The sequence below is a fragment of the Leguminivora glycinivorella genome, chromosome 7, assembly GCF_023078275.1.
Source record: "Leguminivora glycinivorella isolate SPB_JAAS2020 chromosome 7, LegGlyc_1.1, whole genome shotgun sequence".
Lineage (NCBI taxonomy): Eukaryota > Metazoa > Arthropoda > Insecta > Lepidoptera > Tortricidae > Leguminivora > Leguminivora glycinivorella.
The window spans coordinates 20,814,780-20,842,581 of NC_062977.1; the positions used below are offsets into that span (position 1 = coordinate 20,814,780).

Sequence of the window (27,802 nt, forward strand, 5' to 3'; positions counted from 1 at the left end):
AGTCGATATAATAACTTCTCATTGAAAATATATGGATTAGCAAGCGGATGCATTTTGGTATTAATTTGCTAAATTGTACATTAACACGAAACGAATCTCATCATGCGATACATTAAAAAAAAATACACCACATTTAAAAACAATACGAATACCGCCATCAAAACTGACAGCGACAGCACTTTATAGGGCATTCAACTATCTGTGGTCCGGCCTTTGAACTGACTGAAAAGGAAATTCACTGTCACTTTACGTTTGTTGATAAGTGCCGATAACTTTACTTTATCAGTTATCAAAGTGGAATAACATTAAACGTCTTTATAAAGTAATTATACTATCAGTGCCAGCGTAACGCAAGATTAAGGCAGTTGTATTTAATAAAATAATTAACCTATAAATTCCGAAATGGCTTTATCGAAACCGATTATGAATTTGGTGGCTTCATACTTGCAAAACCTGTATTTGAATCCTATTAAAACAAAAGCAATCACAAGGTAAGTACCTACATCTCCATACTAAAACGAAAGTTAACATTCCTATAGCTGGATACTGGCAGATCGTCAATTGTTTGAAAGTAGAAATCTAGATGAAATTTAACTTTACTAAGTATTTGAATTGTTATGTTGATGTTATTTATCAAATATTACATACCTAAAGGTTATTTTACCACAACACTTTATAAATCAAAGTGCCCTGATGCGTCACGTTAAACTACGTATAAACTCAGACTACTGGATAAATTTTCACATACGAATATAATATTAGTCAGTGTAAATAATAGTGATTATTAAGGAAGGTATAATTTGGTGAAGGCTTTATGCCCACTTTATAGTTTTGTGTTTCTTCATGTGTCTACTAGTATATTTAAAGGCCTATTTAAATCCTGTCTCTGTTTCAGCTGTGTTGTGGGATCAGCAGCTAGCATTGTGTCACAAGTTGTAGCCGGAGACTGTGTCAGGCTTGATCCAGTTTTAGCTTTCGGATTATATGGGTAAGATATAAATTAAATATTTCAAAATTCATAACATTCAAAGACCAGGGGCCCGTTTCTCGAAAGGTACAAGCCTTGTATTACAAGTGCGCGAACTGTCAAACCGTATGGGTTGTCATGGAAATACACTTGTAATACAAGGCTTGTACCTTTCGAGAAACGGGCCACAGATAGAATACTCTTTTAGAGCTTAGGACTCAAAGAAAAAAAACTTCCTATGACTCCAGCCAGACCTTGCCCAATTTTTTATATATATATATACAGCGCCGGCCCGCGCACTCGATCAGGGTAGAGCGAGATACAGTTTTGGCGCCGCCTTGTTTAAACTTTTTTGGGGTCCGAACCCAAAACGCCATCGTTATAGATTCGCTTTGTCCGTCTGACACCTCACAAACATTAAATTAATAAAAATTATTATATTAACGCGAGCGAAGCGAGCGCGAAATTTTTTTCTATTATTGATGGGATACATAAGCCCCTGTCTTTCATAGGCACACGTACCTACGCGAGGCTAAAGCTTTCCTACGAAACTGATAACAGTCGGAATTGAGCTTCATTTCAGGGCCAAGGCACACATGGCAGACATGGGAGACAAAAGCAAATCGCGGCAAAGGCCAACTTGGACAGACATTGAAAAATCGAGATGCTTACGAGACTTCAACTGCAAAATTGCAGAGCTTGGAATTAAATAGGTTAATTATGCTCTCATGTTGTTCGACCTTTGGCATATTTTGGGGAATTTAGACTTCAGTATGCTTACGTTCCCGACTTCTAGGCCTTTTATCTCGTCATCGGTTTAATTTTTATAACACTAAGAGTTAATTAGGCCACGGTAACTCGGTAGTCAGCGTCGGGATGCCATAATGGGCATCGGTGGTTTGCCATGTGCCCTTCGGTTTCCTAGTGATTAGAAGTTCGTTCATCATCACGCTTACGCTCCTTTGATTCATACAAAATTGCGCCTCTCTGAGACGTTTTGCGCCTCTGGCTTTAAGAGGGACTCCGCTTTGGATTGTCGGTCATGTCATTTGGATAGCGACGTAACTTTGTCGCTCAGCGTCGCAACAACGTGGTTCGTCAAGAGCTATTAGAATCATCTTTCACGGCGCCCTAGCAACAGCTCCCACCTTATATGAATGTTGTACATTTTGGCATTGTGGTGCAACTTTTCAGATAATCAGAATCACAAATCTAGACTTTAAACAGCTAAATAAAATTCGATCCCGGCTCCTCTCGCGAATTTAGGCTATGTGTGCGCCCACGTAATGACGATTTTGGCGCCCCCCTTACCATTCGGCGCCTAGAGCGGCCGCTCCACTCGCTCTACCCTTAATCCGGCCCTGTATATATATATATATATTTTTTTGTTTCCCTAAATCAGATTTTAGGCAGGTCTACTGCTGTTAGCTGCTTTCTCAAGATTGAGCCTTAGTTTAGAATACCCATGATAAACTCAATTCTTGCTCTATGAAAATGGACCTAATTAATTTATATATTTTCTTTCCCCAGGTTATTATTTGGTGGTACAATTCCCCACTACTTCTACAATATAGCAGAAAGACTGTTTCCAGAAGAAGTAGTGGCCTTCCCTCTAGCAAAGAAGTTATTATTCGAAAGGCTGGTATTCGCTCCATTCATGCAGGCCTTCTCTCTCTACACCTTGGCCAGGTTTGAGGGCAAGAACCACTCGGCTGCAGTGAAACAGCTGTATGCTTTGTACTCAACAGTTTTAGAAGCCAATTGGAAATGGTTGACACTGTTCCAAGTTATAAATTTGGCATTTGTGCCCCCAATGGTAAGTAAAACATAAATATTTTATTGCTAACAGATATCATTGTACAGCAGTGGCTTAGTGTCGATACAACTGGATTCCCAATTGGTTCCCTAAAATTTTGCAATATCTGTAGAAATCCATACAAAAGAGATCCCAAAAACCCCTCCGGCTTTACCAATGAAAATCTTCATGCCTCACCACTGATGTACTGTCAAGCAAGACCACGAAATTAATACTTACAGCTAAAGTGCCAAATAGATGTATAAAGGACTTCATTTCCTGTACATTAAGGTTGTGTATGCATATTTTTGGCATTTTGGCTGCTATTCTTTGAAAGAAGTAGTTAGTAAACTTATAATTTTCTTTTAATATATGTGCATTTAAACAGTATGTAATTTATTATCATTGTTTACAACACCCTTGACCCCACTGCTGACTTCTATCAACAAGTTTTAGTTCAGTATCTGCAAATATTTTAAAATTTTATTTTCTATATTTCAGCTGCGAGTCCTCTTCATGAATTTAGTTGGTTTCGGCTGGGCGATGTTCCTGGCTTCGAAGAGACGCCAGCGCCAACAGAAAGAGGAAAGGAAGGAGTAATAAACTATACTTTTTTACTTTAGGTATGGTGGGGGCTTTAAACGTGGCATCAAATGCCAATTGCCTATTATTATAAGAGATAATTTGTAACTCTGTGGGACCAAGTCATTGTTAATAGGTCTAGAAATTCTATAATATCAAAGACTTAGGTGGAAGTTCTACATCAGAATATATAAATAAGAAGAAACTTTTATTTCTTCTTGGTAAGAAATTCTTGAAATTGGTTTATAATAAAATAAGGACTGTTTAACCGTTCGCGGTAACCGAAGACAATATTAAGGACTGTTTGTTAAGAGATAATATTTATATGTCAGACAATATTGATTATTAATAATTACATAAATAGTTGGCGCATATCAATATCTCGCAGAACAATTACCTATCAGCCTTTATCAAAAATCATATCTTTATAATGTTAGAGCGTAAGTTTGAAAGTTTATGAATGTTGTTATTTTTTACGCATTTTGAGATAATATCATGTAATGATAAATTTATATATAAGTACAGGTATTTTATATTGATGTAAAATATTAGCAAGTTAAACATAACTTTTTTTATCGTTCATAAACAGTTGTCTATAGTTTATAGAGCTGTGCAACTGCAATAACTTTATTTTAATTACCATTCCGTTGGACTATAATTGCTATGGAAAAATGTTATTGCAGGGGCCCGTTTCTCGAAAGGTACAAGCCTTTCCATGTGCCCCAGGGGCCCGTTTCTCGAAAGGTACAAGCCTTCATAGCTGGGCATTAACTCGTTAATCCGTTAATTAACGAAGTTAACATTTCGATTAACGGATTAACTTTTAAGTTAACTTTAAAAAATGTTAACGGATTCGTTAACTTCCGTTAAATTTCACAGAGTCCGTTAATCGTTAATCCAGCACCCCAAGCGGCTCGCTGCGCCGCGAAAACCACGTTCTTACTGCTACTGTAAAAGCCCGTAGTACGGCAAAACCTAGGTTTTATCGGTAAAAGCAGATCCGTCGGTTATAAACAGTCTAAAGACCAATTGGCGACTTTGGATCACTTTTTCGAGATCTTCTAAATCTTATTACGCGTGCTAGATCGATCACTAACCTGGGAATAGAGTGCAATCATCAGGCATGACAGACAAATCGCGCACCCGAGGCATCGAGTTAAGAGTCCGGCGCGGGCCTTAGATTACTCTACCAAGTTATCGTGGCCCACAGCATTGAGTTGTCATCTCAAATCTCAATCTGAAGAACCGTAATTATTACATTTCGGTTTTTTACCGATTGGCGTCACAGGTTTTAATGGTTTTTGGTGGATACTTAGTAAATAGAAATACATAATACCTACAGTGGAATCCTATATTTATGACGTGTTAACGGATTATCGATTAACTTTAACTTCCGTTAAATCTACGGAAAAGTATCGCTTTAACGATTAACGAAGTTAACTTTTTATGTAACGGATTAACGATTATCGAAGTTAACTATTTGATTAACGGTGCCCAGCTATGCAAGCCTTGTATTACAAGTGCGCGAACTGTCAAATCGTATGGGTTGTCATGGAAACACACTTGTAATACAAGGCTTGTACCTTTCGAGAAACGGGCCCCGAGTCTTCCAATCTGGGGCCTATTGCATAACAATTTACAACTTGTATTACAAGCGGAACACTCTTTCTTATAAAATGAATTGGAGGGGGACTACCGCTTGTAATATGAGTTGTAAATTGTTATGCAATAGGCCCCTGGTATGGTCTGGTATTTCCAATTAAAAATATGAGGAAATAATTTTCTTAAGAACGAGATAAACTAAGAAATATTTGAAGAATGAAACAAAATGGTAAATGGAATGTATTTATTTGACAACAGCAATTGGATCCATTATATTTTTTATGTATTTGTCTACCCACTTATTTGAGAATTGTTTCAACTTATGTTGCGGTGGCTGGCAATAGGTACCAACTCTTTATTTATGGTGCATTTATTGAGATTCGTTATGATCAAAGACTTATATGTTATTTATTATCGTGTATATAATACAATTTATTTTGTTAATATGAGTATTATTTCAATATCCGCCCAAATACAAATTATTGCTTTAGTATTCAACCTTTTTCACATGTTTTTAAGTAATTAAAAAATCTTGCTATACTTAATTACCTACTACAAATACAAGAAACCATTTTTTGTGGCATCTGTTATTATATTTTTATAATACAACATTTAATTCAGAACAATATTAGGTTTAATAAATTACTGTGAATGACTAGTAAACTTAAACTAGGTTTTGAAATTGTAAATATGTATAATCATTTTTCATTAAATATATTGCACCTTACTAATTAAAATATAAATATTAAAGAGTATTTTTGGTACTGTTATAGCTTATATCTAACAATAATTTAAAATAATATTACCAACAATGAGTAAAGTGTAAAAATAAATAAAAAATAATAACATTAAAAAAGTATATGACTGGAATGTTTACATTTGGACTAGATTCAATAATTAACTAAAAAATAAATTAAGGTTTCATTTTTAAAACTAAAAAGCAGTTTTGAAAATGTATCACTAATAAATGATGACCATTCTTAAATGACTAGAATTCCTCGATGTTCTGTGTTTGTAACTATAAATTGTAAGCCCGTATCTTAAGTATCGTGAATAAATATTATAATGATATAAATTCCCTCTACCCATATTCATACTATTTTGGCTCGTAGGTATGAAAAAATATAAGTTAACTTGTGTTACAGGCAATATCTTTATCTAATAATCAAATTGAAAAACAAAACCATTTCGATTCCTACTAATGGAAGAGTAATTGTAATTATAAAGAGTTATTAGCTGTAGGTACAAAGGTCTTCGGAAAAATCGTGCCCCCTAGTTGTCGCATAATATGCATGCTGCAAAATAGAGGTACTATTTACTTTAAGATCTCATAATCTAAACTCTTTGATAATTATAACTAACTCTACCTGTACAGCCCTGAAGTTTACGCTCTTCCTCACCAGATGGCGTAAGTTACTCCCTATTTTTTAATCTGTGGCAAAAGAAAGCAAAGTCGGTCTTCTTAGTCTCTGTCTGGTTTCGGCGAACGCGACCAGCTGCGTTCGCTGGAGCTGCTATAGCTGCCGCTGGACTGCGAAGATGGCGTCGGCCTGTGGTACGGGATCGGCCGCTTTCGTGCGCTGTTCGGTTAGTACACGTTAGTAGGATGCAATGGAGTTAGTAAGGTTATGAAGATCAGCCTACCGCCAGAATCGTTTGCTCCCATAATGGTATATAACATACAGCCAATGTCGGATCACCATTATGTTCTTCATTCTTGCATTTTAAAGAGAGGCAGATAACTAAATTTCTGTTTTTATGCTACGTAAGTACTATTCATTTGTGAGATCGCGTATATTCGTATAAGTATCACATCATGAAACATGAAGAAAGAGTAGGTATCTATTCTGAACCTTATATAAAATTGGTATCTATCACCATAAATTATATTACTGCCTACTTGACTGCGCTTCCGAAAGCTGACTCTATTAATACTGAGCTATTGCACAACATTTCAAATTGTTACTGCGCCAAAAAATAGTATTTTCCGTACCGGAAATGTCTAGGTTGTTCACAATTTTATTATGAAGTTCATTTGCTTCTGGTCTAACCTATAACCTATACGCCTGATATCTTGTGTAACAACGGCTTCAAAACAATCGTCATCAAATAATTATCAGAACATGCAGTGATGAGAATAACAAATGATATCTGAAAACCATGCGGTACTTCGTGTTGGCCTCAAGGAAAACAAATCTTAATTGGTAGAATTAAGGTCGTTTTTTCATCATCAATAATGACTATAACATTTTGCAGAATTCTAATTTAAGATATGATTTCCCTGAGAAGGTCTTATATAGAAAGTAACGTGAAATACTATTAACATGGCTTACCTTTCATTCTGGCCAAATCAAAGTAGCATAATCATAAAAACACTGTGTGATCTAAAAAAAAATCTAAAAATATGAATACAAAAATAGCTCTACCATGCAGCGATAACGAAAAAAAAAAAACAACTAAAATACGATAAGTAACTTTAATTAGATAAAACAATTGAAACAAAACACACTCAAAATAAATGTCCGATAAAATAGCACTTCTACTGTAGTGGCGTCGACGGTGTTCACTTATAATAGTTCGTTTCTCTTATCTTCTTCTATACTTGAATTTATTTGATGTTAGATCTACAACGGGTGCGCTACGGAGGAAAATAATACCGTTAGTCCATCAGTAATATGGCACTGTCGAAATATTGGACTGAATCTCATGATTTATTATACTTTAGCACAAACTGAACTGAAAGACATACAAAATCTATAAGGAGCCCATTTCTCAAAACTGAAAGATACAATTTACAAGCGGAAGTCTCTTTCCGACTTGTCTTTAGACATTGACTACCGCTTGTATTAATTGTAACTTTTAGCTTCGAGAAATGGCGCTAGATGGCGTTAACCCTTTAATGCCTGAAAGGCGAACCCAATATCAATCCTCGTACATTCCTACAGAGTTCGCGAAATGTCACCCTTTGACTATTCAATCAAAATAAATATGCAATAAATAGGTTGCACTCTATCTGGCGAAAACAATAACATGTACGTAGAATTATAATAAATTGCATGTCCTGCAGTTCAGTGATCTTTAGTAATATAATTAATTATATTAACTTTAAATACTGATCGTGATCAATGAATATTAACTTTCTTATTCTAAAGTTTAGTAGCACACCCAAATTATTATTTAAAAAAAATTGCCACCCAATTTCATACACTCTGTATTAATACAAATTCACTAAAATAAATATCGCATGTTAGCCCAAAAATCTACACAACTGTCGCATAGGTTAGACGCGCACACACAATATATATAAATTATGTATATGAGTATTTACAATCTGTGTCCATAAGAATTATGTTTACATTATAAATTATTATTCTAAAAATTGCGAAATTTATCTGTAAAAAATGTAGTTCATGTACTGAATCCTTATTGCACAAAAAAAATGTACAGTTAAGGCAGGCAATTAATATCAGTTTATTGTAAAACAAGTACATAATGTAAACACAAAAACAAATGCGGTGTTCACAGCCTGTATTTCAAATAAGTAAGGTGAGCTCAACTAAAATTGGAGACTGGATAAAATCATATGAAGCAAATTCAGGCGATTTTTTATGCTGTCAAGAACTCGCTGGTGACTTTACCATTGCCAAAAAAATACATTTTAGAGCATATTTAGAGATTTTCCATGCGACTTTCGTTACCGCTGTCTCGTAACTTTTCCAGCAATTTGGTGCTGTTTAACTTGACAATAGTGAAACGAATATATATGTCCAAAGCCAGCTGGAATAGTTAATTAGGATTAAAACAGTAAGACCTGGTTTAGACGGCGTGCGAACTCGCATGCGATTTTAGTTACATTGCGGGCTATTGAGGGCACACACAATTTTGCACAGCCAACAAATACCGCAAGGTACTAAAACTCGTATGCGAGTTCTCATACCGTCTAAATGGGCCCTAAAATAAGCATTAATTGATAATCTATCTAGAAAACACATCTGAATTCTTTTATTTCTACCATGCTGCACCGAAATTGCTGGAAAAGTTACGATGTCTGTTCATTAGTATCAGCGTTTGATCGGCTTGCTGAATTGTCGGCAATGCATTTAAAATCGCATGCGATTCCGCGCGCCATCTTAATGACCTTTAGTCATTTCCACCAAACTATTGTACCCAGTATCCGACCTTATTCGAATTCACCAAAAGAAAATGACTAATAATAACAAAAACAACTCGTGATTTATCAATTGTATTGGAAGTATTTCATAGGGATAATTACAACGCACATAACTTAGAACTAGACTAACACTACGCAGTCACTTCACTAGAACTAGTCGGAGCTACTACTGCTGTCCTCTGAACTCGTGCTATGCTTTCGTGACTTTTTTCTAAAAAGATGAAACAAAAAATACATATATATGGGAACACACAAAATTGCCATAATATAGGAAACAAAAGAAATCATGAGCACTTCGAAAATAGCTGTTAAGTAGAAAAAATGTGTTCTAAACTGGAGTACCTATATGTAGCAAGTATGACAAATAGACTTGTGAGCAATAAAACAGGTCACTTCATCTAGAAATGTCCATATACAGTGAAGGAACCTGTTTTTCTTACTCTTGAATGTAGTTTTGTTTCCCATATGATGTCAAATGGCGAAAATAAATTGGAAGCCCAAAATAAAAAGAATTAGCATAAGATAAGCGGCACACGAACAATGTTAAACCGAAAAGTCAAACAACTACGACCGTACCAATGATGGTATAGAAAACTTTTAATAACCATCATTCGTATGATCCTATAGAGACCGAAAAAAAGTGCTTTGAAAAAGCTGTAAATTGATTAATTGCAGTGTCACTTTTAGAAAATAATAAAAATAATGAATCAATCAACTCGAGTAGGGTTTTACAGAATTTTGGATAAAACCCTTTTAGCACTTTTTGGTCTTCAAAAACCATCGTGTTGTCTTTTTAACGGGCGTTAAAGTTAACTCAAAAATTGAAGTGAAAACACAGGTTATTAGGTGACCAAAACAAAACTATCCAGTTTACACGTTCAGTCACAAGCCAGTCCGTACGATGTCGATTTTAAGACTTTGCGAATAGGATTCGGCCGATTTTATCATTTTAGTATTCTTTATCATCGATTCGAAAACTGAAGTTCAGTAAGACTCGGAATTAATAATGTGTCCGGAAAAAAATATACAGTGGTTTTATAGTCAAACTCTGGCACATCCAATTATATTTCAAGCGGCCAATGATGTACGGTTGATGCGTATCTTATTTTTGCATGCCTGTTAAATTCAATGTATTTTTTTGTGTTAATTAATAAAAAATAAAGTAAACCTTTAATTCGGCGTATCGAAAAGCGAATCGCAGGAACCGTCGTACAAATGATCATCGGTCGCATATAGGGTATGCAAAAACCGGTTAACTTAAAAAACCGGTTAATAACCGAGACTTTTCCTTCAAAACCGGTTAACCGGTTATTAACCGGTTTTGAGGATTTTTAGTAAATGGCCGTACTACGCAATCATTACCATTACCTTTAAGAATTCTGATGTTGATGATATCGTAGCAGGGTATTACTTGCACGATGAAGATAATTTTTAGCCAGTTTTTGGAAATTTGTGGTTTGAATGTGATTCGACAGTTGCGTTTTCTAGACATATCGCGAAGGTCTACAGCTCCCAGAGCCCCTAGTAATACAAGCAATTGATGTAAGAAAATCAAGATCTCCATTTTACATTTCTTTTAAAAAATATAGTTTGAAATATACGGTAGACTCCGGTTACAACGACGCTCTAGGGACCGCTGATATTACGTCGTACTAACCAGATGTTGTACAAAACGAATTTACATACATACAATCACGCCTGTATTCCATAAAGGGGTAGGCAGAACACATGAAACTACTAAAGCTTCAGTGCCACTCTTGGCAAATAAGGGGTTGAAAGAAAACGAAACTGTGACATTGCAGTGACAGGTTGCCAGCCTCTCGCCTACGCCACAATTTAACCCATACCCCATAGTCGCCTTCTACGACACCCACGGGAAGAAAGGGGGTGGTGAAATTCTTAACCCGTCACCACACAGGCAAAACGAATTTAATTTCTTTTAATTAAAAGTTGTCTACATCTCTATTACTAAAACATTTCAATCAATAGGTATATTTACAGGGTATTATTATCATTATAGTATTAATGCCTTATTTTATTGTGACTTGTTTAGTTAGAAAAGTCCTTTTTAGTATGCGTGCTTACTCATCATTTGTAAGTAAAGCTAGGCTAGTAGTTGTAGTAAAGTTATACGCAATCGAAAAATACAAATTGGGTTCTATTTAGCTTATAAGATTAGACCCGAGGCGAACAAATTGTTAAAATTTTAAATGCAATACTCTAAAAAGTTACGTGGCCACAATGTAATCTTGCTACTTGTTGTAGGCAAGACTGGGGGCCGTGTTCGGGTGGAAGTAGCCTTGTTTCCTCAATTTACTAATAAAACTGAAAACGTTGTCGCTCGTCGTTGTCACCGGACTTGACGGACGGATTCTGTGTAAAATGTGTCGTAAAAAGCGGCTGGTCGTTAAAATCGGAGTCGTAATAAACGGATGTACTTTCATACTATCACATACGAAAACCAAATAAATACCTACCTGTGCTTATGTCGTTGTAAGAGGTTGGACGTTAGGTCTATGTGGAGTCGTAATATACTAACTCTACTGTATTGTATAAAATGTGTAATTGAGTAGACTCGGGACTTATTTTTAAAATAAAATGATTACAGATAATAATGTTGTCAATGAAAAGTAACGAATAAATCTTTATTATTACAAAACATTAAATAATTACGTATTTTTGAAACTTTTAATGCAAAATTTTCCAAATTTTGAGAAATAAATACAGTTTCGGTTATTAACCGGTTAGAGACTATAAAAACCGGTTTTTAACAGAGGCCAAAAAGTCTCGGTTAACCGGTTTTTCGGTTAACCGGTTAACCGGTTTGCACACCCTAGTCGCATAAAATATGAAAAGAAACGCGAAACGATAGCAAAGTCGACGCGCCAAAGTTTTCACCACCGTCCGGTAAAACAAAATAGAATCGCTCAGACTGGCAGGTGGCGATATGAACCGGGCGAGTGCATCCGACCAGGCGACGGCGTGTTCACCTGGTGATGCGGCGGCGGTCCAGGAAGCTGGGCGAGCCGGCGCGGCGCGGGATGGAGGGCGAGCGCGAGCGCGGCGCGCGGCTCGCTCGCGCGCGGCCGGCGAGCGCGGCGCCGATCTACGGTAATCGGCGTACACGCCCGTCATTGTTCTATTCGGTGTATGAGCATGCATTACGGAAACAAAAGTGTACGGGTTAATACCGTCGAAGCGAGGCTAGAGTCTGTCAAATTGACGCGTCCGCCCCCGTTCGGAGATCCTTTTTGTTTTAAGGTGTGATGAAAATGATGTGCCGATCGTTAGTTCCGTCCCTGGGATGAATTTGACAGGCTCCGCTGTTGAGGTTTACGAATCCTATCATTGATTTCTTCGTAAGATTGCTTGGTGTTTCGTTCGTGAACTTATTTGAACTAAAAACGGGAACGGTCACAAAAATTAAACTTTAAAATTTTACACAATTGTATATTGTAACACCGAACAAACTTTTACAAACATAATTTAAAAATCACGTCAGGTAATTTACTATATTCTGATTTTATTCAATGTGCAATGCAATAGGTATAACTTGCAATTTTTATCCCTAAATCTTAATACAATAAATTTCCTTCAGTATAAAACATTAAATAAAATTTACCCTAAATTTCCTTTAATTTTGACATCATATAATTATCATCATTATAGCGAATTGACTCTATAGACCATTCAATATCACCCAGTGTTAAACATAAAATTTGTACGCCTTTTTAGATTCGACCTTCGACCACCAAAAATATCAACTGACGCGCGCAGCTAGAGACCTATAAACTGCCGACCTAACGTGACAATCACAGTCCCACTGACAACGAAACGCTTTATATCTCTTCCATATTGGTAGTTGCGTTTCGATACTTTCGATCGGTATGATATGTAAGCGGCTGTGACATTGGACAGACACTATTCGACAAGGTTTACGACGACGCACCGCGCACGATAGGTATGGCGTTACATGATAGAACAGCAGGTGATATTGTATGGTCGCGGGTGGTGAGACGTTTACCTTGAGGAGCGAGTGGACGTGGAGCGCGAGGATCGAGACGAACTCCGGCTGCTGTAAGAACTGGACCGCGATGAACGGGAACCTCTGCAAGGGAAATATTTATACGTTAGCATGTGCTTCTGGTCACATTTTGAACATGATGTTGAAAAACAAAACGCGAGAACTTAAAAGTCGTAGTAGACTCGATCCTGTCCTACGGTCTCAGTAGTTATGGCCGCACATTTCCTACATATCTAGACCGAATCAAAGCTATACAAGTACGATTTCTAAAATATTTAGTCGATAAAAAAACAAAGCAGTCATGTAAAAATAACTATAATAAACTATTTCCGATTTGCAACATACTGCCAGTGCATGAAAAGCGGTCAATGCTCATAGCTATGGAACAATATCAACTTAATGATTACAAAAGACCAATAAATCATAAAATTCAAACAAGAAGCGTTACCAAGGAATCAAGTCATCGCAGATTGTTAGTACCTAAAGTCTGTAACTATTATGGAAAACGTACTCGAAAATACTTAGTGCCCACGATTCTAAATAAAGTACCAGATCAGTTAAGGTGGCTCGCTTTCCATACAAAAAACATCTACCATTTATTTAGTCACCGCACACTACAACTAAATAAAAATATGCGCATACATCTACTATACATTATCCGTCGTCGCGGTAGTGAATGAAATACATTGTTTCATACAGAAATCATGGACAAATCCTTGTGAATTTTTTATTAATTTTACGTAAATGTGCGTGCCAAATTTTGTGTACAGACACAGAGCCGTCATATTTCGCGCATTTTCAGTTGACATTGTCATCAGTGACATTTGGCTCTTGACAAATAATTATTTAAAGATATTGGTTTAGTTAACTCAAGCAGACTCAGAAATAATGACGCATTTTGTCAACAAAGATACATATCGTGTATTTCGACACTGCTAATTTAAATCGAAATGGCGTCTCGGTCAAACGACTGACTATGATGCAGAAGATCGTGGGTTCGAATCCGAAGTTTTTTTTAATCATTTGAACTTTTATGGATTTATTAAGTATTTTTTATTTTTTTAATGGAATATTTGACTATTACTATATTGCTTTCCTATTTTTTATTTTCATACAAAAATACAATACAATCCTTTATTATGCCTTTGTTGATAAAATAAAATATTACACGTCTGGTATAATACATTATACATAGGTCATAGTGTGGGCATAGTATTAGTAAAGTATTGCATTTACTGAGCTGGTTGACCTATGTTATTGTTGTGTGAATGTTTTTCTTCAACAACTAAATGGTTATATACAAGAATATGGGTACGAGTAGCTTTTGCACACTGTAATTTTTCCTCAGTCACCCGTTGACCACGAACGCTGTAAAGTGTTTGAAACATCGGGATGAATTTTAAACTCATTATACGCGATTTAATCCGTTTTCATAGTTTTTATTTCATGAGTAACTATCGCGGTAACTGAAGACAATATTAACTAAATGGTTACAAATAATAATTATCATCAATATAATCTGGTCCAGGCAGGCAATTATGGTCGCGCGATAAATGATAAAACATCTGGCCGTCCCTATAATCGCACTTACTAATAGTGCGACAGGGACGGCCTGATATTTTATCGTCTATCGCGCGACCATGCTACCCATGCTGTACTAGCTTTTGCCCGCGGCTTCGCTTGCGTTAGAAAGAGACAAAAGTAGCATATGTCACTCTCCATCCCTTCAACTATCTCCACTTAAAAAACATGTCAATCCGTCGCTCCGTTTGGCCGTGAAAGACGGACAAACAAACAAACACACATTATCTTTGGTGAAACAACGAATTCTTCCACTTCAGATTATAGAGTAACCAGCTTTTCCCATTTATAATAAACTAGCTTTTGACCGCGGCTTCGCTCACGTAAGAAAGAGACAAAAAGTAGCCTATGTCACTCTCCATCCCTTCAACTAAATCCCCTTAAATAATCACGTCAATTCGTCGCTCCGGTTTTGCCGTGAAAGACGGACAAACAAACAGACACACACCCTTTCCCATTTGTAATATTAGTATGGATTTGACATTATTATTTATATTTAATTAATTATATATGTATAGCCCAATTTCGTCGGGAACAGCGTGTTATGTAATGGCGTCGTTGGTGTACAGTCGTCTGTCACGCTGTGAAGGTGCGTTCGATTCCCAGGATTCTATTAACTTTTTGTATTTTTTTGGATATAAATTTCGTATTTTTTATTAACCGAGCAAGAATGGAAAGCCGAAGGTATCAATTTTAATCTTAGAGAACCTATTGATATTTTTATTGTCATTTTGATTTTCTATTTATTAAGTTGAGATATAAAACACAACTTTTAAAACCCTCGCTAAATATAATATTTTATCGAAATTACTCCTTAGATAAAAAAAGTCCACTTGAGTTTTTAAAGCATTACGTTACTCAGTTAACTATTGCATTTTCATTTACTAATTTAAGATTTCAATAGCGATTTGTATACCCTTGCTCCGTCAAAAATAAACAATTAGAAAAAAAAAATCATTCGAAGAAACTAAAATTTATCTATACTTTTTTGGAATTTTTAAAAATATCAGATTAGGATAATTATGTTAGAAATTCTGAGTTCGACGAACCCAAAAATTATTACCATGTAAGAGAATAGGTTTTTAATCTTTTTTGTGGAAAACGCTCAGTAACTACTGTACGAGTACATATACATTTATGTATAATAATAAAACAAAAAATAGTGTCTCATAGTGTTGTGTTCCTGCCGGTGAGTAAGGCTGCCAGAGCTCAACGAGGGTGTGGGGTGCTGACGACGGGAGGACATACGGAACTAATTTGTTCCGTCTATTGTCCTTTGAGTCGTCGGCAACCCAAACCCTCTTTTGAACTTGTACACTCCTTTTTGCTGTGCACACGCAGCAAAGGGGAGTGTACAAGTTTCTAATGGGGCGGCAACGCGCATGCGACACTCTTTGAGTTGCAGGCGTCCATAGGTTACGGTGACCGCTTTCCATTAGGCGGACCGTATGCTTATTTGCCACCGAAGTATTATTTAAAAAAAAAAAAGAGAAAAAGTCCTGGATTCGAACCCAGTACTTCCATGCAAATCATGCGATGGCACGTATTTACCGCAAGGCTATTTAAACAAGCTGTCGCCGCGTGAAATTATCGACTAGAAGGAATACAAAAACACTGTTTGTATGTGTGAGTGGTACTTAGAAATAGTGTAAAATAGTAAATTTATCTACATTAAGGGGATTAACGTTACAATGAGAAGTTGAATGTTTGTTGTAATACGTCAATTTTAATATTAAATGTTCGCGAAGCATAATTGAAAGTATATAAATGCCTGTACGACTCCACAAAAAAAATAAGACTGGTAATTTGAAGATTAACGCCATCTAACGCAGCCTGAGCTTCGGGTAACCTAAGCGAGCCACCTTAAGATCGTGCAAAAACATGTCAAAGGTGGTGTATAAAAAAACATTAAAAAAATTTTATTTACTCCAAACCCAACATTAAAGTTGTTGTCGTTGATTATTTTTTTACTTTTATAAGATTAGTGCTTGGATACCTTGGGTAGGACATACTTGCATGTTTAAATTACATACTTTTTTATCATTGTATGAAATACAAAATAAGTGGTTCAACATAAATGGTGGAGGGTAGAATAATTTTTCTGCCAACAAACTGCTGTGCAGTTTGGCAGATAAGTACAAAACTTGTTGTAATTTTTTTCTTTGTTTATAACGAAAAAAAAAAAAAAAAAAAATGTTATAACACTAAGTTCTCGCGTTTTATACACATTTTTTAACCCGTGTGTGTCTTTCAAAAATGATGTTGACGAACAAAAAGCTATTCATATCAAGCATAAAATCATAATTATCATAGCATTTATGCTATAATTTGACACTGTGTCTAAACTTGCGGATGAAAGAAGCGCCTGGCAACTTTGCACGTTGGGTGAACGACCTCGAAAATTGTAGTTCACTTCTGGATGATACTAGCTGAAGGTCAGGACAAATTAATAACCTTCCATCTGTGAACTACACTTTAAATTGTTTGGGACAGATCTGGAACTAGGCGGTTGAGGGATTAAAGACCTGATTATTTGATGTTGACATTAATATTGAGGTTGCACGTACCTTGACGACGAGTAGGATCGGGATCTGGACCGCGACGACCTCGATCTCGAACGGGACCTCGACCGAGACGACTTCCCTCGCGACCGCGACTTGTTCCTCGACCGCGACTTATCGCGCGATCGTGACTTCGATCTCGATTTACCCAGTGACCTGGACTTGGATCTCGACTTTTCTCGAGACCGGGACTTGCGAGATCTGGACTTAGACCTTGATTTCCCGCGCGATCTCGATTTTGATCGTGATGAACGCCAACCGGACGATCGCGACCAACTCCTGCTTCGCTTTCGAACCTCCTTCCGACGTTCATCGGGAGAACTTTCTATGTTTAAAGGACTTTTGTCCTTTTTAGCTTCAGGATCCTTAACTTCCTTTACAACCTCCTTGGGTTTCTCAGGGGACTTCTGTTCGGGGGTCGGAGTACGTTTAGTTTCTACCGGTGGTTCCGAGCGGGAGGTGGTCGCTTCTTCGTCGCGCCGCCGCTCCATAGAAGCTTTGGCTTTTTGAGCTAATCGCAGTTTCAAGTCGTGGAATTCTTGTAGGTCTAGTTCGTTTTGTCTCGCGCGTTCGTCCGGTGGCAACGCGTCTCCATCGCCGCCGTCGCCGCTCTCGCTCGAAGAGCTTCGCAAGCAAGCGGCCGTGGGCTTGACGGTAGAGGTTTTCTTTTTGTCCGGGACCCTTATATATTTACGTTTATCCTTCTCCGGTAACCGGTCGATAATATCACGGTAGCGCTCGGGGCTCCTTCTCGCCGGCGAGTAGCTGAGGCTGGATGTGCTGCGGCTGCGGTTTCTCGATCTGGACTTGCGTTCCCGCCGCTCGCGTTCTCGGGAGCGCTCGTGGTTTTCCTTTCTCTCGCGGTCTCGGTTTACAGTCTTGGGGGAAGGTTTTCGGTCGGGAGACTTTCTGAACTCCCTGCGCCGGTCTCTGACGGGGGAGCGAGACGGTTGGCGCCGCCGGCGGTCCGGGGTCGGTGACCTCCGCTCGGGGGTGGGCGAGCGGCGGCGCGAGCTCGGAGAGGGCGACCTCCGCCGTGAGCTCGGAGAGGGCGACCTCCGCCGTGAGCTCGGAGAGGGCGACCTCCGCCGTGAGCTCGGAGAGGGCGACCTCCCCGACCGGCTGCGCTCGCGCTTGTTTTCTATAGGCTTCACTACGCTCTTATACTTGTCCGCCTTCTTAGGAGTCGGTGATCGTTTCCGCCTGTAGTCCGGGCTGGGACTTCGTCGACGCTCCCTTTGCGGGGACGGGCTTCTGTCTTTGTAGTGTCTCGATTTATCTTTAGCTTTATTCGACTTTTTCTGTTCGTCCTCAGATTCTGAAGACGAGGCGTGCCTTTCAGGCCTAGAATTTTTGTAAGATTTTGCAGGTTCTTTTCTATCTTTATTGTTGCGATTTTTAGGTGAACGGTCTCGCTCCGGTGAAGGCGACCGTTTGTCTTGGGAGGGCGATCTCTTTCTGCGTTGATTTCTGTCCTCGTAGCTCTCTCTGTTTCTCCGTGGCTCTTCGTAACACTCTCTATTTCTGCGCGGCTCGTCGTGGTTCTTCTTTCTCGGCTCTTCTTCTAGACGCTCATGATTATTCCTCCTTTTGTCATTTCTATCATCCTTCCTTCCATAGGACTCGTCGCGTTCGTCTTTTCTATTCTTTCTATAGTCAGGGGATTCGCTCCGTTGCCGTCTATCTCTGACTTCTGGGCTTTCTCTGCGTCTGGGTGCTTTTTCCTTTCTATAGTCATTTCTGTCATCTCTATTTCTGTCTGGGAGTCGCTTTTTCGTCTACGCTTATCAGTGGGTGAGCCGCTGTTATCGCGACGTTTCTTTGGTTTGTCTCTGTCTTGGGACTCGTTGGAGTTGGAGCGATCTCTGCGGTTGCGCTTGGTTGCACGCTTTTCAGAACCCTCTCTCGACGGTTCCCTACGATTGTCTATCTTAGTGACATAAGACTTGTGTCTGTACTGTGGCGAGGCCTGGCGCTGCGGGCTCTCGTCTCTCCTTCTAGACTTGCTCCTTCTTTTCTGCGGTTCGTCACGTTTGTCATATTTCCTGTTCCTGTCCTCGCGGTCTCTGCTCCTGTGATTATCATTCTCTCTGTCGTTAGTCTCTTCCCACTTCTTTTCTTTAGAAGCTTTCTTGTTTTTCGCGGGCGAGCTGTAATGCAAAATGCGTTATTTTTTAGTTGATTACTGGTTACACACATCAAAAGATGTTTAATCAGGTGTACAAATGTTGCTTCTGTAATATTGACTACGTTCAATCAGTAAGATTTTTCATACTATAACAGATTGTTGACTTAGCCTGACTATTAATCATTGACATCATTATGTATGTGAACAAGTGGCCGGTCAAACAAATGATATAGTAAGGGAAGTACATGCTTTAGATTTATTGTAGAGTCTGTGACATCATATTTCACCTTATACAAATTCAGTAACGTTCAGCTTTAACTTGCCATTAAATCAAAGAATGGAACTGATTTAGAAAAACGTTATTAATTTAAGCATTTTTAGAAAGCAGCTGATCGCGCTGTCTTAAAAAAATCCAATACCACTGTCACAATGTTGTGAAACGTTGTGTAATTAGAGTAACATTTGGGATCTAAGGCACTGGTCCCACCGCGAGCTAGTAAGCTATTAGGAGCAATCGGCTATAAAAACGAACAAAAAATAAGCACTCCCGTGCAAATAAATGAGACACGCCGATATTGATAATTCACCGATGGGAGCGTAACTGTAAACATAATACGTTTCCATAGTTTTATTTCATGAGTAGCTATCGCGGTAACCGAAGACAATATTATGTAAACATAGTTTACTAGCTCGCGGTGGGACCAGTGCCTAACACGCATTTAGTTAACTAACAATTTTAGTGACCCAAATATTTAATTCTAGGAGCTCTTCGGGTAGTTGTTTTCTATGCAAATATAAATGGAACCGGGAATTTGTAATACTCTTCATATAAACCAAGTACCAAAAATATTCTTAGAGGGATTTAAGTTGATTTAACTCACCTTTCTCTGGTAGAGGGCTGGCTGCTGCCGCGGCGTCTTGAGCTCGACTTTTTCTGTTTAAATCCAACAAAAATCGGTGAATAATCAACATAGTAGAAGACTGCCATCCAACACCGGTGCCAATGCAAGAAGTCTATAGTGGTAGGTATGTAATGGCAAATCAAATCTCGCACATAAGGTCTCCGTAGATTCTTCATGAAAAAGCGAATCACAAAATCGTCTAATGAAGAGTTTTCAGAATTAAAATAATATACCACTGTTACACATGCACTCTAAATAACCATTTATTAAATTAATAGAAAAATAATTAATACTAAAATAAATGTAAGCTATCATGTAAGCAAGTATAAATGAAATGTATAAAGTGTTTCGCAGAATGTTTAGTTATTTTATCCATAACATTCTCATGAAATAAATAAAATAAAATATATATAGAATGGTATCGGTAAATGGTTCGATTCTTGGCACCAGTGCGAGTGAGATAGATATAATATTAGTAACACAATTACAATGTCAACATTTATTAATATAGGTAATTAAAATACATAAATACATAGACACAAAATCAAATGGTAATAACACTTCGGAAACGTACCTTATTTAACAAACGGTGGTGGTATTGTATACCATTTAAACATGTGGAGCATCCTTAATTAGTTTTGGGTAAATGAGAAGAGGGAGAATGTTATGGATTAGTTACATTTTCACATTCAATCACAGGGCAGGGCGGGCGGTACGGAGCCGTGCCGGATCCGGCCGGAGTCGCGCGCCTGCGAGCGGACGCGGACGGAGCCGACACGCTTCCGTCGCCGCCGCCGCGCTCACAATGTATAACCACCATCTGTTTAAGGACTACGAACACCATGCAAGTAACTGTGCACTCTAGACCCGCAAGCACCCGCGCGAGCGTTAATCACAATGTTAACTGGAATGTTACCGATCGGCACGGAATACGTATTTAGTATTCACCTAACATAGTGTTTACTGAGTGTTATTGTTTTGTGATATACTTACAGTATACGTTATTTCTTCAGATAAAGATGGCTATCCTATGAAATGATGCACAGTTAAACAGATAATTTTTACTGTCTATTTCTTGTATTTACAGAAAAATAAACTAAAAAAAATGAAGTATGTAAGAAGACAAAACCACATTCACAAATTCGGATATTCCCCCATGACAGATAGAAAGTGTGGGCACCATAGCTAAGAGATGAAGCTGGGGGGATAGTTCGCAACTGAATGTCGTGATAGCTACTCGGTTCTGTAACTTGCTAAAGTAACAAAGAGGGCGGTGTAAGGAGATTTTTAAGAAAAATAAAACGTGACGCCCAAAATTCGTATGCAGAGGATGGTGCGAAGTATTATATAGTAGATCCCTTCAAGCCAACGTTTGAAATATCAGGGATAAAGGGTACATCAGCTATTGGGGGTTTGTTGAAGCTATGGGATGAGGTGTGTGTGGGCCCAGTGAGTCTAGACAGGACACGTGTGAAAGTAATTTCAAAAGGTCAAACATTTCCCAAGTCCCAAAGTAATATGAATTTTAACCATCATTGTTAGAACACTTTATGTTCGAAGATTATGTTTTTCGTTGTTATTTATAATGTGTCTCTTAAACCATGTAACCTAAATTAAAAACGTTCCTCTTATCTTAATTCTATCTAAACTACACAAAAATTTACTTGTTAAATCCAATTTTTTTAGTAGTGTTTATTTTAGAAATGCAAATCTAAATAAATCATATAAATCTAAATAAAAAAGCTTTCATAGCCATGAAGTTCTAATAATTTGTTCAAATGTGAAAATCAATATTCCAAACAAAATAATTTTTCATTTCTCTTCGACCCCATTAAAGAAATCGCTCTAACCTCGTCTTTCAACCCCCGCTCCCCAGACCGTATTTGCCCCATATTTAATGTCCCACGTGGGTCGAAGGCGATAAACTAACATTATTTTGCCTTTTCCCCGTGTTTGACTTTAAGGGCCAGTTGCATCAACCACAGTTAACAGACACGTCAACGTCACGCAGTAGAAGTCTATAGAAATTCCTATACTAAAATTTTAGCTAAATTCGATGACAGACGATTTGGTGCAACCGACCCTAAATATGAAAAGAAAATTGAAAGTGTTATGTCTTTGCCCTAGTGTAGCAAAATTACAAAACATAATCTTCGAAGATGGCGGGCGATCGTATCAAGTAACATTTACCTTCTTCTTTCTGCGTTTGTCGTCGTCCGAGCTGTCGCGGGAGTCGTTGGAGTCCGAGTCGCTGGAGCTATCCGAGTCTGGGGATTTGGAGCGCTTCTTCTTTTTCTTCCCGTCTTGCCTGGGAGGAGAGAAGATACAGTAAATAGCATGATAAGAGTGAGGTACCTATACAGTTTTTAAGCGTTTTTATTTGTTACATTGTACAGGCCTCCCTCAGGAAGACGTCACGTTTTCGTTTACTTGTGACAAATAAAAGTTCATTATCAGAGCTCAGAGAGGCTAAGCTTGTCATCGTCATCTATTGCAAATTGTAAGATGAGAAATATGTTAATTTAATAAAATTATAAGGAAAATAGCTCACCCTGCCTGACCTCTGATAATTATTTTGTTATAAAATCATATGGCTTCTTTACACTGACTAAAGTGTAATAGCAACTGTTAACATAATATGTTCAAAACGCCCATGGATATAAATAGACTCGCAAAGTATTGTTGTAAATAACACCACATGTTGGTTGCATCTATGTCTGAACATAAATAAATATATTGTTTGGACAATGGATATCCACCATTGTGGTTAACGTCATAAATGCAACCAATGTTTAATTTTAAACACAAACTTCTTAGCTTAATTAAGATTTGGTGCTAACAGAATCAAAGTAAGGGCCAGTTGCATCAACCACATTTGACAGACACATTATCGTCACGCAGCAGACGTCTATGGGACTTCCCATACAATAAAATTTAACGAACGCTTTAACGGTGACAGACGGTTTGATGCAACAGGCTCTTAATGTGAATAGAGTAAGACCAACCTAAGTTGACCGCGAGTTGTTAACGTCATAATTTGAGAAAAAGATGTCGCTATAATAATCTTCGCGTAATTTCTGATAGATATCAAATTAGCCTGGTCTGTCCCAACCAATCTAGGAGCATAATAGAAAATAAAGAAAGAAAAATATTTTTAAGGATAGTTGACTAATTCTGATGCGAAATTACCTTAGTGAGATTTAGACACTCCAAATAATTATATCTAAGCATATAAATAGGTAGAGGTTAGATTACTATTATACCTTCACCTTTTAGCTTCAAAATAAACATAGAGAATAAATAAATGTAATTATTTGAAATAAATAAGTGGAATTTTAAGTTACCATAAAAATTTGAATCAAGCTCAAACTAAAATTTACATAATCATACAAAGTATGGAAGATTTCAGATAAATACACTTTAGTTTGGACTTGATGTCAAGTTTATGTTATCACTCAAAAAACATAAAAATATCACAGTAACATATCTCACTACCATACCTACGTATGAAATCCCATAACATTTTTCTCTCGCTGAAATTATTAAAATAATCGGCTAAGTACATTTAAAAACGAGGATAGTATTTTATATCCACTAAAAATATACTTGCCTCTTGGATAGCGGCAACATAACCTGCCTGGGTTAAAAATCGCCAATATTATAATTATAAACATGCAATAACGTAACAATATTAAAAAGAAAGTTTGGAAATACACTTACTTTTCTTTTTTATTTTTCTTGGATTTTTTCTTCTTTAATTTCTTAGTTTCAGGCGATGCGCTGTAAACACAAAGGAATCGGTAAACAAATGGTTTAATAAAGAATGCGTCAACTACTATTGTTGTTGTATGATGTGGCAGTTGTATTGAAGTTGCCTGTCACTTGTCATGGAAGGTTGATTAATTACTTATTATTTATCAAGCCACATAATATGTCTCCATATTATGAAACATGCTGTTACAATAATATTTATTAATAATTCTATGATTAATCATTCATGTAATACGAACGTGTAAACAAATAAGTCAAATTCGTTAGAAAGACCTTTCGAGACTGATGCTGCCATATTGTATCTTAGCAAGTCCCAGCGTACTTGTACATGTACAAATTCAATTGTAGATTTGTTATAGAAATAATAGAAAGTTCCAAATTCTAAATGGGGAAAAATGACTTTGGGAATCTAAAAATTACATTTAAAAAATTACCTATAAGTGCAGCATAGGTAAAATAAAATTATGTTACCGATTTCAGCACGAGATGGCAGATAGCAAATGTGCGCTAGGGATCCAGTGATCCACGATGCATTGCGGGATGCCGAACGCATCGCTGGATAGCTGGTATTTGGCCGCGTGCTCGCCGCTCGGGTCCTGCTCCTGACTGGATCCCTCCACGAGTTGTGCCATCAAGATGCAGAACCAGGACCCTCAAAAAGGAAAAAGTAAAATGTAAATAATTCTGTTTTATTTTTCTAATTTAGGCCACTAGGTGAGTGTTTTATTGTTGTATTATTGTGTCGACTTTTTGTTTATGTTATACTAACAGGTAGTTTTTAAAATATCCAATAATGTATAAGTACTAACCATTATGGGCCCTTTGTTGTCTGATATAATAAATAAATTAAATTAAATTAATTTACTAAACTTCAAGCGTGGCGAGATGCCGATGTGCGCTAGGGATCATCGTGATCCACGATGCATTGCGGGATGCCGAACGCATCGCTGGATAGCTGGTATTTGGCCGCGTGCTCGCCGCTCGGGTCCTGCTCCTGACTGGCTCCCTCCACGAAGCGTGGCGAGATGCCGACCGTGTGGCGTGATAGTTGCGAGGAGAGTTACCTTCGTTTCTTCTTCTTCTTGGGCGGCTGCGGGCGTTCCTCGCGCTCGTGACTCGGCGTGCGCACTAGCGGGTATTTAGCCGCGTGTTCACGTGCACGCCGCTCGGGGTCCAGGCTGGATCCCTCCACGAAGCGCGGCGAGATGCCGAACGCGTCGCGCAGGCGCGCGTTCTTCGCCTGCTGCGCCTCCGCCACAGCGTGCGTTTCGCGCACGCTGAAGACAAACGATTCGGTCAAGACGGTTGAGATGACAGGCGACAGTTGATTGATACGAGATTGATATTGACTTATGGGAATTGTAATTATTACTAAAATGTCAATAGTTCCCAGAAACAAGTGACAGGTCGTTTGGCCATGACAAGAAACTGAGTAGGTAATTATTTTGAAAATTGATTTCTTAAGCTTCATGACTCATGACCGCATTTTGTTGTGCCTAAATAAAAGAAAATACACAATTAAATTGGGATGTAAAATAGGTAAATATCTAAAATTATTCAACATGTCACTGTGTGTCTGGAACCAATCGCTGTTAATCTAATATGTTGAAATTAACCTACAATTGTCGCATGTTTGTTATCTATTTGATTTGAAGTGATCCTAATGAAGCTTCAAAGAAGACTAACGAATATTTACCTGAGCAGCACCTAAGTGCGCTAGAAATGGGGAAACATTAAAATAATTTAACATACTTGATCCATCTGATAAGTTTGTAATAAAAACGAAGCATATCACAATAACCGAGCGCTGGCTACAAACGAGTATGAAATCGTTTAATTTCCAATCAAGTCGATAGCGCAGTTTCAATTAACGATCAGGCGGACGGCCGCAACCTAGATGCTAGTGATCGATAAAATGCACACCTTATGACGGACCGCATGGACTTCCTCTCCTCGTCGTTGGAGAGACAGACCTGCAAGTTATCGTTATAATTGCGTTCTTGTGCGGCACAGCCGCAGCGGCAGCAGCAGGCGCCGCGCAGCCCCGCCAGCAGCGTGCGGAGCGCCGGCTCCAGCACGTCGGCGTGCGACGGCCCCGGCGGCGAGGGCGGCGGCAGCGCCTCCGGCGCGGGCTCGTGCGACGCCGCCCGCGGCCGCCCGCCTCGCCCTGGCGCCACCACCGCTTGGAACGTCCCGCGCCATAGCCTCTCGAATACTACTCTGTTTGTGTTTTGTTCGCGACGCGATCCCCTGCCCCTTTGCATACTTAAAACTAGTGGAAGACTTGGTTTCTTAAGCTAAATAGACTTATTAATCTAATGGAAGACTTGCGTGATTGCGGGGCCTCGGGTACGTGAGAGCGGCCGGCGGCGGGCCGGCGGCGCTACTGCGGCGCCGCGCGCAGCCTGCGCAAACAGGATCTCCGCTCAGCGCACAAAGGGAGCGCTCCCCTTTACCCCGACGCGACGGGAAAACACTCATTATTTTCCCCGTTTCAGATTTTTCGCAATCGTTTAGGTGTTTTAGACGTCTTTGGTAGAGGAAATCTTGTTAAAACGCGTTGAGGGATCAACATGTCGCAATGTTAATTTAAGGAATAAATAACGAATCAGAATTATGTGATTTTAATACTGTAGGTATTTTTATTTCCTTGCACGAACGTCGTAAAACTTTATTTACATTTACGCATTATTTCCTCTAGTAATTTTAAAATACTTCAAGCCTTTTGTCCCATTTGTAATACTAATCGATTTCAACGCGGACTGTAGATTAGCTCAAATGTAAAATCACTTACTTTTATAGTTACACGCGTAGTAATCAATAATCACGATAGCTCTTTTGTAAGCTTTAATCGAATACCTATTCTAGCTTTAATTTTTTTAATGCACGTTTAAATTCAAAACTGTACAAAGTCAATTATAAATACCTAGGTACTTTTTATCGCTTTCACCTACATTTTGTTACATATAAAATAATTAAACTACCTAACATTATTTCTATCAAGCTACAAATATGATTTATAACTTGAATGGCGTGCAGAACGCTGTGCAGCGAATGTGGCAATATGGCGTTAACTGTAACATTTTATACATGTGTTCGCCTAGTCGTAACATATTCAAATGCTAATTAATATTAATTCACTAAAAATATTATTTATGACACCTGGAAATTGAACGATTTTTAAAAGTAGGTAACATTCTAATCAATCTTGCAGTTCAGTTGGCTATTAAACTTGAACTAAAGGGTTATTCCTTGGAAGTGTTAGGTGTAGTTGATCACTGGTAAGTCTGGTAACTACTGGGTTTTTCGTCCCAATACATGAAATGTATAATTTATCTGCGAAACCAGTAGCCTTATTGCGAGTTTGACTCAGACCTAGTGCCTAAAGTAATTTACTCTCCACGCATCTTGCTCATATCTGCATGTATAAGTGCGAGTGTACACTGCACTGAAGCTAGGTACTATATCAAATCGTCAATATTACTATTTCGAGTGCCCGATACAAGTTTATAAGAAACACGTGTTAGTCTTTCTAGTAGTAAATTCTTAAATTGAAATACGTAGACAGTTGAATATTTCAGAGAGCACGTTGTTCAATGTAATGTCATCCAGACTTAAAATCCGTCTAGGCTTTTTAATTTTCTGTAGTATACCATAATCAAGCAAACCTACTTATCTACTTAGCGTGTCAAATGAACTTGGTAAAATCCACTGAGTT

General features: G+C 38.1%; 2 protein-coding genes across 2 annotated transcripts in view; one reads left to right on the plus strand and one right to left on the minus strand.

Annotated features, from left to right (window-relative positions):
• The first annotated feature begins 235 nt into the window (after positions 1 to 235).
• LOC125228363 (PXMP2/4 family protein 3) lies at positions 236 to 4,132 on the plus strand. The gene is made up of 4 exons (XM_048132900.1): positions 236 to 491; positions 896 to 988; positions 2,498 to 2,783; positions 3,264 to 4,132. Exons 1-4 carry the CDS (start codon positions 403 to 405, stop codon positions 3,360 to 3,362), a joined length of 567 nt encoding a protein of 188 aa, XP_047988857.1. The 5' UTR covers positions 236 to 402; the 3' UTR covers positions 3,363 to 4,132.
• A 1,044-nt stretch (positions 4,133 to 5,176) lies between these two features.
• Positions 5,177 to 27,802, minus strand: part of LOC125228364 (serine/arginine repetitive matrix protein 2) — a 62,402-nt gene continuing 39,776 nt past the window's right edge. Inside the window, 10 exon segments of the mRNA XM_048132901.1 lie at positions 5,177 to 6,526; positions 12,108 to 12,256; positions 13,142 to 13,225; positions 17,290 to 18,854; positions 18,857 to 19,433; positions 20,293 to 20,345; positions 22,504 to 22,621; positions 23,814 to 23,846; positions 24,034 to 24,093; positions 25,149 to 25,361. Of these exon segments, the coding sequence (XP_047988858.1) occupies positions 6,360 to 6,526; positions 12,108 to 12,256; positions 13,142 to 13,225; positions 17,290 to 18,854; positions 18,857 to 19,433; positions 20,293 to 20,345; positions 22,504 to 22,621; positions 23,814 to 23,846; positions 24,034 to 24,093; positions 25,149 to 25,361 (3,019 nt within the window). The 3' untranslated portion in view covers positions 5,177 to 6,359.